Source organism: Miscanthus floridulus, chromosome 8 (genome assembly GCF_019320115.1).
Source record: "Miscanthus floridulus cultivar M001 chromosome 8, ASM1932011v1, whole genome shotgun sequence".
Taxonomy (NCBI): Eukaryota; Viridiplantae; Streptophyta; class Magnoliopsida; order Poales; family Poaceae; genus Miscanthus; species Miscanthus floridulus.
Window position 1 is genome coordinate 206,831,585 of NC_089587.1, and position 14,328 is coordinate 206,845,912.

The 14,328-nt window shown below is 52.7% G+C and overlaps 2 protein-coding genes across 2 annotated transcripts; one reads left to right on the top strand and one right to left on the bottom strand.

The window, feature by feature from the left end:
- The first annotated feature begins 4,451 nt into the window (after positions 1 to 4,451).
- On the top strand, positions 4,452 to 6,689 carry LOC136474715 (putative pentatricopeptide repeat-containing protein At1g69350, mitochondrial). The gene has a single exon (XM_066472276.1). It carries the CDS (start codon positions 4,452 to 4,454, stop codon positions 6,375 to 6,377), a length of 1,926 nt encoding a protein of 641 aa, XP_066328373.1. The 3' UTR covers positions 6,378 to 6,689.
- A 712-nt stretch (positions 6,690 to 7,401) lies between these two features.
- LOC136474716 (E3 ubiquitin protein ligase RIE1-like) lies at positions 7,402 to 10,540 on the bottom strand. The gene is made up of 5 exons (XM_066472277.1): positions 9,919 to 10,540; positions 9,638 to 9,757; positions 8,446 to 8,578; positions 8,166 to 8,324; positions 7,402 to 7,856 (listed from the first exon to the last, which is right to left on the bottom strand). Exons 1-5 carry the CDS (start codon positions 10,443 to 10,445, stop codon positions 7,695 to 7,697), a joined length of 1,101 nt encoding a protein of 366 aa, XP_066328374.1. The 5' UTR covers positions 10,446 to 10,540; the 3' UTR covers positions 7,402 to 7,694.
- Between the last annotated feature and the right edge of the window lie 3,788 nt (positions 10,541 to 14,328).

Below are 14,328 nucleotides of genomic sequence, written 5' to 3' on the forward strand. Positions count from 1 at the left end.
GGAGACCGAACACGTAGTTGCAGAACGATGGCTCAGATCCTATGGAGGGGGTATGTACGAAAATAAGAGACGCTTTCTGCTACTAGTTTCGCTATCCTCTCCTCGATCTTTAGTAACACCCGACCCCAGCAACGGTAAGGGGTCAGGTCTCACTCGGGGGCTGATAAGGGTACATATACACCCTTTCTAAAATAGTCACTATGCCTAACCCCTTCCTCACGTTAAAAAACCTAGTGGCAAGGTCTACCGAAACGAATGACTGAGTAAGGCTGATCGGACTGCAAGAAACCTACGCCCCAGCGGCTACGGCACTCTTGCTTACCAGCATGATCAGAGTTTCCCTCCTACACCTCGAACTCTATGATCTTAACAAACAAAAGGGTCGGAACACATTAATCTCTTTTCACACATAAAAAGAGAGAAAAAACAAATCTGTTCGCACCAAAACAAAAGAACAGATTTGATCAAACGAAATGACAAGTTTGTTTAAATGATACAGAAGGGTCAGAACTTGTCCACTTGTTACAAGAACGACCGCCCGACCTATCTAACTAACTAGTCCCTCCAGGGGAGAACTATGTCTTCTATCTTGTGCGCTAGGTCCTCCGAAAGGGGAGCCACCACCGCCTCCATCTCCTCTAGCTCGTGGACTTCATAGCCCGGCGCGTAGCCATGGCTCATTGCCTCCAGATAGATGCTATCCCCATAATGATAATGAGCAATCGCGAAGGACTAATTGACCCTGGCGCAAAGGACACTCCTCTCGAGCTGTTGCACCCGAGCCGTGATCTCAACGGCACGAGCCATGAGCGAGCTGGTCCCCTCCGACCGCACCACCTGAAGGTCGTCGTAGACCACTTCGAGGCCGGTGGTCAGGATACCGAGCTCGTCACTCTCTGCCTAAAGATTCCTCCTCACCTCGGCGAGGTCCACAACCATCCTGGCAGAAACGCTCTTGGCCTCTAGCTTCTGGCTTGTCCTGCTTTCGAGCTTGGCCTAGAGTGAGCCAACCTTCTGCTGCGCGTCGCCGCTCTCTTGGCAGGCCTGATCACGCCCTTGGAAAGCCTGGTCGCGCTCCTCGTGAGTCATGCCATGTTCTGAGCGGAGCCTTTCTGCGGTTTGGAGCAGTTCACCCCGCTCCTTGCGTGGCCGAGTGACCGCCGCGGCCTCCAGGCTCGCCCTCTTCTCCAGGGTCGCGAGCTTCTCCTCGGTCCCCAGCTTTAGTTCCCTTTCCTTCTCAACCTTGGCCAGAAGGTCAAGGATCTACTGGCGGGTCTCGACGTCCTTTTAGAGCAACTCATTCCGCTCCTTCCTGACCCTGGCGGCTTCCTTGTCGTCCTTCCATGACCTCACCGATAGGGCCTCGAACGCCTTCTCGGCCTCGTCAGCATCTCGACGGGCCTCGGCCACCCAGACAAAAGATTGTCCACCTCCTCGGTGAGGGGAGTCAGTTCGACCACCCTTTGCTGGGCAGAGACAAGCTGAGCTATTGAGGCGGTCCTAGGCCACCTTCTGCTGACGAAGGAACTGAGATTTCCCCCGGTTGTGAGCTATGTGGGACTGCAGGAAGACGATGGTTAGGATATAGAAAACATATAAAGAAGGATAAGGGCAAAAAGCAAGACCAAACAATACCCGACCAGAGGGAACGACGACATCACGCAATGCGCCCATGGAGTGGTTCAGGGCCTCGAGCACGGATGCGATCCCTATGTTGAGGATCTCCCGCTCTATGCTCTCGGTGGCAGCGTCAAGGGTGAAAAGCGTCAATGCCGGATCCTACGGATTTGTCCACCGGAGTAGGGGCTCGCCCCGCGCAGGCGAGCCACTGCCCACCGACGTTAGGGCCAGGGATGACTCTCCGTTGGCTCCAAGCGCCGCTGACCCCTCTCGCAGTGACGTCCCCACCGGGATGCCCCCTGTGGCGATGGAAGGGGTCAGCGGTGCGGACACCACTCCTCTCCTAGCACCACGACTCCCGGGGACCCCTTAGCCGCATCCCCCTCCGTCCGGCCCGCGCCAGGCGCCGTCACTTGGGCCACCGATGGCACAGGGTGCGCCGATGCCTCAGGTGCCACTGCAGTTGCGCCCGGCTGTGACCCATCTGTCACGGCCATCGCATCTCGGCCCACGTTCGAGTCTCAGCCGAATACGATCCATGGTTTTTCTCAAAGAAAGGCACAGAGCCCTCGGGGGCAGTCGAATGAACCCAAGAACTATATAGATCAACCGCTGAGAATCTAGAGTCGGTCACCAAGATGACCGAAGTCAGATCCCCACGAACGTTATGCCGGGGCCCCACTCGGACTAACCCATAACAGCTCACCGAGCACCATGATTCGTCCGTAAAGGAAAATCATGGCACGTCTCGGTCCCTCCATTTTTATCGGAAAAAAACGCTTGAGGGAAGACAATCGTAAAGATGGGCCGATCCTCGACCGGACCCCTGCTATGGGCGAGGGCTCGAGGAAAGTTGGACTCGCATGGAGACTGAACGTATGGTGGCAGAACAACAGACCCCGGTAGGGGTCGAAACTAGGAAAAGATCTTTTTCGACCCACCAAATCTCACGGCTATACCCCCGATGGGTCCGATCTCGATGAAGGGGAATCATCAGCCCTAGGCCACGCGGTGGGCGACAAGAAGAAGGCCAAGGCCCTCAGAGTCTTCTTGTTCTGAGAAACCTCCGAAGGAGTATTCTACTCCTTCGCAGGCTCGGGGGCTACTGTCGGGGACCAATACTAGGGTACCCGAAGAGGAGGGGCTAATGGTCATCAACATTAATATCTTTGAGTAGTCAAGAGCGCGACTACAGCTCCAACCGACCCTCAGGTATGTGGGCCCCACCTCACCCGACCTCTAGGGGAGGGCTCCGCCTCGCCCGACCCCAAGGCCATGCGATTCGCCTCGCCCGACCACCGAGGACGGGCTCTGCCTCGCCCGACACCGAGGTCGTGGGCTCCGCCTCGCCCGACCCCAAGGCCATGGGCCCCGGCTCGCCCGATCTCTAGGGGTGGGCTCCGCCTCGCCTGACCTCTGGGGGCAAACTCCGCCTCGCCCGACACCGATGCCGCGGGCCCCGCCTTGCCCGACCTCTAGGAGATAGCTCCGCCTCGTGCGACACCGAGGCCGCGGGCTCCGCCTCGCCCGACCTTTGGGAGAGGGCTCCGCCTCGCCCGACACCAAGGCCACGGGCTCCGCCTCGTCTGACCTCTGGGAAAGGGCTCCACCTCGCCCGACACAGAGGCCGCGGGCTCCGCCTCGCCCGACCTCTGGGGCGAACTCCGCCTTGCACGGCCTTTGGGAGAGGGCTCCGTCTCGTCCGACACCGAGGCCACGGGCTCCGCCTAGCCCGAGCTCTAGGGCAGGCTCTACCTCTCCCGACCCCTCGGGTGCGGGCTCTGTCTCGCCCGATCGGGTCCTATACCGCTGATAACCACTTCAGGTACAAGCGTATAGGTCTAGGTCAAAACTCTGACGCCAAGGAAGAGACCGGCACGCCTTGATATAACCCGTGGCTATGACGGGCCATACCTAGGGATTTACATCAGGAACAACGTCGGACGCACCGACGCTGTTCCGCCTAAACCCCGTACGAACGCTGACAGGCGCGTCAGCTCACCACGACGTCCGCTGTGACGTAATGAAACGCCATGACCGGCAGGCGACACCTGCACATGCCATCAGTGACGGACATGACAACGACGTGGAGCTGTCCCTGTTGACATCTACATGGTCGGCGGAACCCGCATGAAGGAGAAGAAGAACCCGGCGATCCTGAAGGACTTCTTCTCTCTCTAGTTCTCCTCTCTTCCTCCGCTGTAACCCGCGCTTTTTCTTGGCCTATAAAAAGGAAAGCAGGGCATCCCATGATGGGCATCTGATGACCGATCGAATCACCCGAACCGATTAGAACACGATACGAGCACTCGGCTGAGCAGTAATCGAGCTCTCAGCACCCGTTCATTTCTTTCACTAGACTTGGGACATGTCCCTCTCTCGCCCGTTTGTAACCCTTACTGCAAACTTTCAGTGTTGGTAATACGAGCAACAGCGACGAACTGGACGTAGGGGTATTCTGCCCAAACCCGTATAAATCTTGTGTCCTCTAAGTACACCTTCCGAGCCAGACGCGCAATACGAGAAATTTACTCGTTGGTGATAACTCAAAACACCGATACCCTCATCCATTCGGTGCAGCTCTGGCTCTTCACTGGTGCTAGAGCCGAAACCAGAGCAACACCAAACATGGCCTACATCAAATTATCTTAAGTTTAACAAACTTTGTAAAAAAAACTATACTAACAACTATGACATCAAATAAATATATTTCATAATATTTAGTGATACTAATTTGATATAGTAAATACTAATTTGGAGCTGAGCGAGCACGCTACTTGTAGTCGGGACTCGCTGGCTTCGTGCTGCTCTTAGCCAAACAGCGACAGGATATGACCACTTGTCTCGTGCGCCCTTATCCTCCGGGGCTCCCTGCCCCTCGCGCCGATCCCAATCCCGCCTCCCATCAACCCACCCGCCTCGAATGGGACCTTGGCCGCCGGCGCCGTTACCGGCGCCGCCACCTTCTCCGGTGCATCGCCGCCTCCGCGTCTACCTTGCAGCGAGAACTCATCACGCTGCCCATCACAAGAACCACCCAGAACCCCGGCCCAGTGAACCCACCTAACCTGTTGGACAGAATGCCTGAGAGGAGCACCATGAAGATTTCGAGCGCAGGTAACCTGTTGGACGAAAGGCTTCGGATGGGCGGCCAGAGAGCAAGCGGACGTGATCCTCATGAGGGCGGCAGGAAGAGCGAGAGCGCGGCCTTCGTGGCGCTGGCGCACGCTGGTCGACATGCGGAGGTCGTCGAGCTCTTTCGCAGTATGCGGAGGGAGGGGGTCCCGGTGAGCAGGTCTGTGCTCCCGAGTGTGTTCAGAGCTTGCGCCGCCCTATGGGACATCAGGATGCTCCGAGCCGTGCACGGCCTGGTCATCAACTGCTCGTTGTGTCAGCATGTGGTCGTCGGCACTGCGTTGGCTGCTGCGTATATTGATCTTGGCTTGGTAGATGATGCTAGTAAGGTGTTCAGTGATGTAAGACAGCCCAATGTGGTCTCTTGGAGTGTGATCATTGGCGGCTATGCCCGTTCTTCTCAGTGGGACAAAGCCTGGGATGCATTCTCGACGATGCAGTGTTCGGGCTTGCTTCCGAATGTTTCTGTTCTTGTCATGGCAATTCAGGCATGCGGTGCATTGGGCTGCCTGGTCCGAGGGAAGCAGATGCACACGATGGCGGTTGTCCTCGGATTTGAAAGGAATGCCACCGTGTGGAACTGCCTCATTGACATATATGGAAAATGTGGCAGCATGGAGAGTTGCAAGAGGGTGTTTGACACAACGATCAGCAGGGATCAAGTGAGTTGGAATACGATCATCTCAAGCTGTGGTCGTCTTGGATTTTGTGAAGAGGCGCTAGAAATGATCGTTCAGATGCAGGAGTCTGGTTTCGCTATTGATCGTTTCACTCTTGGCAGCGGAGTTGCAGCATGTGCCCACTTGGCTGACATAGACAGTGGTCGTGCATTTCATAGCTATTTGATTAGAAGAGCGTTAGATACTGATGTCATCCGGGGCAGTGCACTTGTTGACATGTATGGTAAATGCGGCTACATGGATCTTGCTCGATTGGTATTTGACAGGATGGATGAGAGGAATTATGTTTCATGGGATGCACTCTTGTCTGGGTTCGTTGAAAATGGGCTAGTTGATTCAGCACTTGACACTTTTAGACAAATGGAGTCTGCAAATATAAAGTCTAACCAACATACCTTCACGAACCTTCTGAGGCTCTGTGGTGATAGAAGGTACAGAGAATATGGAAGGCAAATTCATGGCCATGCACTAAGGGTCATAAACCAGATGAATGTAGTACTGGAAACTGAGCTTATCGATATGTACGCAAAGTGTGGATGTATTGAAGTTTCTCAGTTACTGTTTCTCAGGATGAATGAGCGGAACTTGATATCATGGAACACATTGCTTTCAGGTTACGTGGGGGATGGACAGCCTGTTGCCACGATAAACATTTACCGTCAGATGGAGCTGTCATGTGTTAGGCCTGACCATTACACTTTGGCGGGTCTTCTAAACCTGTGCCGGTTCCAAGGGCTTCTGCGTTATGGAAGGCAGATACATGCTCGTCTAATCAAGACAGGTTCTGAAATGAATGTTGTATTACAGACTTTGCTTGTTCATATGTACTTCAAGTGTAAACGATGGCGGGATGCTCACAATGTTTGCACTTTGATCAGAGAGAGGAATTCTCATGTGTATGAAGCATTTTTCAAGGTTTATGGAGACGACTACTTGATCTGAGGACAATATAGAATGGTTCATTATGCACTAGAGTCTGAATATGCGAGATACTGTGGATAGACATCTTAGATGCAGGTACTCTGTTGGGTGTAAGCAAGAATTAGTAGGTTTTAGTGTATTTTTTATCAGAAGGGCGGGTCTGGTGCAAGCGGTAGAGTCTTACCACATGTGACCGGAAGGTCCCGGGTTCGAGTCGCGGTCTCCTCGCATTGCACAGGCGAGGGTAAGCCTTGCCACTAGCACTCTTTCTCAGACCCTCTTTGCACTGGGTACGCCCTTTAGTGTATTTTTTATCACTAACATCAGTGACAAAGGCATGAGGAAAGAAAAGTTTATTTTCACAAATACTTTTTTTTTAAGTTGTGTGTTCATACTGGTTAACAGGTGTTTCCGAGCACCTGTTTCTATTTCTTTTTAGATTTGAATGTGATTATATTTATCTACATTCTAGGTCAGCTTCTCAATTCATTAGTTCTAAAATATTTATCAAATCAAAGGTTGTGGTACCATCCGAACCTTGTTACAGTTCTCTTTTTGTCCGTGAATGATACTGCATGAGATCCTGCAGTTGTTAACCAGAATAGAATAACCATATTGTAGCAGAAGTAATCTCATCGTCGATATGAAATGGAAATTTATTTGTACAGGGTGCTGCCTGATGGACATGAGCAGCATCATGATTTTATATTGTCTGAATTCATCAGCAATGTCCCTATATCTAGGGCAGAGAACAAAGCGAAGGAGTTTTTAGATGGGCAAGCGCTGCATCATTCTCAATATTACAATGTCCAGCTGCTCATAAATAAGTTTGCGATCAGTGAACCTATCACAAGGTATTCACCAATTCCAATTCCATCATACGCAGAAAACAACTCTAAAGATATTTATAAGCGATATTAGCAAGGGGCCAAGGGCAACTGTAAGTTAGGTTTCATCCGTAGGCTGCCACCACATCCTAAACAAGAGAACACACATCACTGTCACTTAAAAAACACAGCTGTTAAAACAGCATACAACCAGATCAGAATCACAAAGTATTTCACCAATTCCAATTCCATCATACGCAGAAAACAACTCCTCCAAAGATATTTACATGCAATATTAGCAAGCGCAACTGTAAGTTAGGTTTCATCCATTTACAGGTTATCACCACATCCTAAACAGGAAAACACACATCACTGTCACTTAAAAACACAGCTGTTAAAACAGCATACAACCAGATCAGAATCACGAAGACAATGCATTGCTTTGAGAATGTCACTTGAAAGAAGATGATGAGCACAGGCTGTGTGCGGAAGTTATGTCAGCATAAGTTGGTCATGCACTGTCACTGCCTTTGAGAATGTTATACTTGCAGAGTGGACATGTCGCATTCATGCGCAGCCATTTGGTAATACAAGTCCAGTGGAAGTGATGGTTGCAGGGGAGAGCAGATAACTCAGCTCCATCTTCGTATGATGAGAGACAGACACAACATTCCTGAAGGAACAAAGGATCTGTCAGCAAAGTACAAGAGAAACGTCGAAAAACATAAGCATTGTTCAATCTGTTTGTCAACTGAAGAATTAGCCAAAAAAACGTATTGTTGAAAATTTTGTTCCGGCATGCCAATATGGACAAAGGGTAAGCAAAATTTACAGCGCACTGATGCCTTACAAAATGCCAACATAAACACCATGCTCCTTTTTGGAAATTTTTTAGATGTGCCTTAATAAGCATAGAAAGATCATAACATAGTGCAAAAGACATTGAAAGAACACAGATATAGCATGGAACAAAAGTTCTTACAGCATCCTCACGAAGGAGAATACGCTCACTTGTTGACATTCCACTATTATTCAGGATAGGGATCATCAGTCCTTCATCACTCCCCTTCTCACCATCCTCACTTGGATCAGAATATCTATATCTCGGAAGAACACTAATATCTGCATCTGATGCACCCTCCTACAAAATTAATATGAAATGCTACATATTTAATATGAAAGGAACTAAGGACTCTGTGATAACATATGGAAACAGTACAGATACAACTTCTTTTCTTGAGATCAGAGTTCATTGATCTTACCTGGCCAGCCAGAGCATACAGGATAGCAATGACACAAGGCAAGCAGCAACACAGTGCAATCCCAATGAAACAGGCCACGGCAACACAAAACACAGCAAAAAACACATCAAAGGCCAGAAAAACAATAGTTAACCTGCAGAACGAATTGCCAAGCAGGTAGTTAGGAACTTAGGATGAGAAGCAGAACAGCTCACATCATAATTATGGGAAAATATAGATGCATGTATTGACTGAAAAGTATTTGAAATGGAAACAAAGCAGCTCATAGATACATATTTAACGGCTTTTAGACCTTTCATAAGATATACTCCCTCTGTTCATTTATCTCCATCGTATTTGGCTCGGGCACGGTGACCAATATCGCGATCAAGGAGTCCCTATTGACAACAAATCTGGACTTTTGTTTTAATTGCGCTGGCGTCGGTTGATGTACCGATGAATCTGCCGCTAACCACGCTCCAAACGATGTTACTAGCGCAATCTTCTCTTTCCTTGTCTGATTGAAACTTGGTTACCTCAGTTGATGAAAGTTGCATTAGAGCATGAACGATGTCAGGATCATCTCCTTCGGCAGTGGTGATCATCTTCTTTGTTGCATGAACAAGCTTCTCCTGGACATCCTCTTCTTCATCATCGCATGAATCCAGCGAACAGTTCACACCACAAACAAGCTTCTCTACCATGGGCGATTCCTGCTGATCCTCTTCTTCGTCGTCGCATGAATCCGGCACCCAGTTCACACCAAGAACGATCTTCTCGTCGACTGGGCCAACCTGGCCATCCATGGCTCAAGAGGCCACTATGGCGCTGAGGCTCGGCGATGGCTTGGGGACTCGATGGCGCGGTGTCGCGGTCACAGGGGGCTAGTAGATGGGCAAACAGAGGAAATGTCGGATATGTATAAGAGCTAATGGAAGGAGCAGTGTAGTAATGACTCCACAGATGAAACGAGGCGTCGCACGCCCACGCTACCGAGAAAACCAGGAAAAGAAGCTAATACGACAGAGACTAATGGAAAAAAAGGAAATCGCTCAAGCGACGGAGATAAATGAACGGAGGGAGTATATTGCACTTCGCGTATTCTAATCAACATCCAGTATGACATTTTCATTCAAACCTTGGTATAATCAACCAAACTAATTGCATGTTGTCATTGGAGAATCAAGATGCAAGCAAAATGAACGTAGCGTACCAATACAGCCTTGGAGCGCCGTACTCGAGCACCTCCCCACCTGACACTAGCCAGTAGAATCCAATGATCCACCACAGAAATGATATCATCGTGTTCATCGTCTCGCAACGACTTGTACGGCTGTGAGAGTTAGCCAAATAACGAAGAACAGTTAAAAAAAGTCAACACATACACACACATGACACATAAGGAAGCATGGTTTCGAGTCCATTGCATAAACCCTAATCCTAATCCCAGCACATCACAGAACATAAGAGGCTGAGGTTCAGATCGTGCCCCACCTGCTCCTCCCTTCCGCCCTTTCGTCATCTTCGCTGTCGGTGTCCGAGCTGTCCGTCCCTGCGCCGGCAGACTCGACGTCGGAGGTCGAGCCCCGGGCGCGCCGCGTCCCGCGGCGGGTGTCGGCGCAGACGAGCCCGACGTGCACCAGGCACTGGGCGGCGTACCCGACGAGCCACAGGCGGAGCGGCTTGACGGGGCTCTCCTCGGCGGAGGACGCGAGCACGGCGGCGGCGGCGGCGGCGAAGGCGACGTTCCAGGCGATGTCGAGCGCGACGACGGGGCGGGAGTGCGCCCAGTCCGCGCGCCTCCGCTGCAGCTGCAGCGCCGCCGTCTCGCGCACCAGCATCGAGGGCCCGCGCCGCCCCGCCGCGCGCCCGATGAGCGCCGCGAGGCGGCTCGGCCTCGCCGCGGAGGGAGAAGGCGAAGCGGGGTTACCGGAGCCGGCGTCGGCGCGGGGATTGGGCTGCGGGGATGGGGGCCGGAGCAGCGGCTGCTCCGGCGACGGCGACGTGGCGGCCGCCTCCATTTGGGTCACCACACCTAGTTCGGTCTCTCTCTCGGGCTCGGGGTCTCTTCGGCTGCCAGCTCCACTCCGCACCACGAGTCTCGCTTCTCTACGCTTCCAATTCCAAGGCTTGGCTTCTGGTTGTTTTGGGCCGGGTTCAATCAGCTGAACGGATCGAGGAAAAAGTCCACTTTCCGTACCTTCATTTTTGGAAGAGTAAAATACATCGGAGATCCATTAATTTTTGTTGGTGGATTCATCAACTTTAAAACTATATTTTTTGGTCCATTAACATTCATTTTGTGTCATCTAGGTTCATCAACTTTGAAACTGCATTTTTGATCCATGAACTTTTAAAATGGTTCACTGCAGATCCACGCATGCATGCATGCACGTCGGCTTCGGCCTCCGGTCTTTGCGTCGGTGGAGCCATGCCTGCACTTGCCGCTGTCGCTCGTCTGCCGGGTGGAACAGGATCTTGACCCGGTGAACGTGACGGCGCAGGTGCCTTTTCCGTCCGTTTCCATTCCGTCGCGTCACCGTCCCCTTCTATCTTTCGACCGCGCCCTGTTCCTCTTTCCGTTTCCTCGCTCCGCCTTTCCGTCCGGTCAAAGGAGGCCGTCGCTGCCTTCCGTCGGCGGCAGCCGGCGCCCGCAAGAGGCCAAACCGCTTTCCCTCAGATACCTCTCGCGACGCGGACCCCGCTCGCCCGCACCTAGACCAACGCCGCAACCCCTCTGCACCTCTCCAGAAGCTTCCCAGCCTCCTCACCTGCCCATGCCACGGATGGTGGCCACGCGTTCGGCAGCGCGACCACCGATGATCGCCGTCGTTCATAGAGTTCCCAGACCCCCTCGCGAACCCTAGCCGCGGCCTTTAAAGGCCGAGCGTGACTCTCGCCCTCACCCTCTCCCTCTAGCAGCCGCCACTTCTTCCCATCTCTTCTCTGCCTCCGTTCCCAGTCCCAGAACGCCATGGCCTTGCCCCCTGAGGTTGCGACGGCACCAACCACGGCGTCACCAAGACAAAGCAGCAGCACCACGACGTCGCCACGGAGCTCCGCCTGCACCTAGCCTCGCCGCTCTGACAACATCACGCTACCACGGCAAGCTGTGCAGGGCACGACGTCGCGTTCACCGGCGTCCCTGTCCTCGCCAATCCCACCGCATGAGAGCACGCCAACCACCTCTGCTTCGTCGCGGCGTGTTGAGGCACGTCACAGCGTCGATTTACGTTCGGGACCGAACCACGAGGTCGCGACGCCACTCCGTTCGAGCCCTCGCAGTGTTGCGACCAGGCGACGACCGTGCGCCAACGACATCGTGGCCACGCACGGGGACATTACCGCCTCTGCACCGACCCTGCTTGCACCGAGCCCGTCCTGCACGGGGACATCACTGCCTCTGCACTGGACCTCCAAAGCCCCAGCCCTTATTCGTTCCTCGAAAGCCTACCTGTCCCGTCCTTTGACGCCGGCTCTGTTTGCCTATCATGCACGGCACGACGTCTCTACCGCGCCAGTAGCCACCCACGGTCGCCGCACGGCCGAGCGCCGTCACGAACGCGAGTAGCGCGCTTGCACACGCATGTCATGCACGGTGATGCGGTCACGGACACCGCACACACGGACACACGTTCGCCCGCACCCCGTCCCAGCTCAGCGCTCGCGGCGCACACGCACAGCCCTGCACTCGGCAGTTCCTAACCTAGGCGACGCCGTCGCGGGCACCTGCGGACGTCGTGGCCTTGCTACCGCCACCGTCTCGACGTCACCGCACACCCCCGACGCCGACACACGCGCACCGCACGAGCACGGCTTGGCCACCTTGACCACGGCGCGCCGCGGGCACGCCTGTGCCACTGAACCACCTGCACACCTTGGCTTGGCCCTTACCTGGCTACATGGAGGCCAAGGCGTAGCCTTTCTTGGCCACCCACCATTCTAGCACACTAACGCGGTGACCGCAGCCTTGCACACGCGCACCGCATATCCACCACGCCGTAGCTTTCCCCTACCCCCGCGCCCTCATCATGCCATTGCCCGGCGTGCCAAGCCGCGCTTCCGGCGCACACGCACAGCACGGCGACGAACTGGCCTTTGCCTTGCCGCCGCTCGGATCGTGGTCATGCACCTGCACAAACCCGAACTCCTGTCCTTCGACCCTTGGTCACCGTTTTGGCCTATCCGTCCTTTGGGCCGCGCCCATGAAGCCATGGCCGACAGCTACGCTTGTCACTGCCTTCTCGCCATCACACGCATGCACACGTAGGCTGTGGTGCCTCAGCACAACGATGCACAACCACTGGCTCTCCACCGACGGCCACCCAGGGGCACGGACCAGCACGCGGACGCCTTGCCGGCACATTACGGCATCACCATCGCCACCGGTCACCCACGATCGTGGCCACACACCCTGTAGACACATCGCGCCCAGCTCTCGCGAGCCTAGGGCCGAGCACTGTTAGGCACGCGCCAGCACCCACGTCTAGCCGTCGTACAAACACGCCATTCCACCCCAAAGCTGACACCTTTGAGGAACACAGAGCGCCAACCACGCAGCGCACACGCACAGCACGGTAGTGGCTGGACCGCTGCTTTGCAGTTTTTAGCTCCACCGACGCAAAGACCGAAGGCCGAAGCCGACGTGCATGCATGCATGCGTGGACATATAGTGAACCATTTTAAAAGTTCATGGACCAAAAATGCAGTTTCAAAGTTGATGGACCTAGATGACACAAAACGTAAGTTAATGGACCCAAAAATGCAGTTTTAAAGTTGATGGACCTAGATGACACCCCAACGAAAGTTAATGGACCTCTGGTGTATTTTACTCTTTTGGGAAATTTGTTTTTCATCCCTCAACTGTAAAACCAGACACATACGGTCCCTCATCTATCTAAATCCATGCATGTGACCTCCACTCTGGTTTTTGCAGTGGGCCCATGTTGATTGAATCAGCCCAAGGCTAAATTGAAGACAGCTGCCGGCTCATCTCATCCCCTACCCAGCGCAGCCACACACGCATCTGAGCAGCGGTCTTCCTCGCCACCAACACCTTCTCGCCGCCGTCTTTCCGTGCCAAGCTGTGACTCCCTTAGGCTCCTCGTTGGTACTCCCTCCATTGCCCATGGCCCCTAGTGCATCTCGTATTCTCCTGCCGCAGCTAGTATCAGAGACAGAGCCACAGCTAGGAGAAAGTGGCCTGCCGCTAATCTGGTGCCCGTACTACGACACGGGGAGGATACTCGAGCTGATCTCAAAAACAAATGAGCACCCAAATGAAAAGGTTCTTCAAATGCCCGAGGAAGTACGCAAATGTTAGTTTTCTTGATTTAAATTTCTAGGGATTATTGAAAGTTAGGGTTGTAGACTAAAGTTTTCTTTTTTATCGTTTCAGTTCTCTCTTTGTGATTTCTATATGTTTGAAGAAGAATATGTCAACTTTCTTGTTAATTATGGGATGCTTCAAGAGTCTAAGATGTGTCATTACCATCCATTAGAGACATCACAGACCATGGAAGGGGCTGTGCAAGCTGAGATTTATGAATATGTTAAACCACTGAAGAAAGAATCTGTTAGGGTGTATGAGCATGGGAGGACTATAGGTTCAGCAAGTAAGTGAGGTACAAAGAAGAAGAAGCAAGGACATATGAATTGGATGATGTGTTTTGGTGTTGCTGTCCTATTGTTGTTAGGGTTCAATTCTGCCATTCTCCTTGTGTTGGTTCTGATGCAAATGTTCAAGTGATAGCTACTTTAGTATTGTAAAATGGGTCCAGTTACTTGATCCTCATTTATCAATGTGTATGACTATGTGAATATTAATATTCTAATGTATTGATGTGTCCAGTTCCTTTTCCTATCATTTTCATTAAGTAACAACAACAGACATAAGTCCAAATA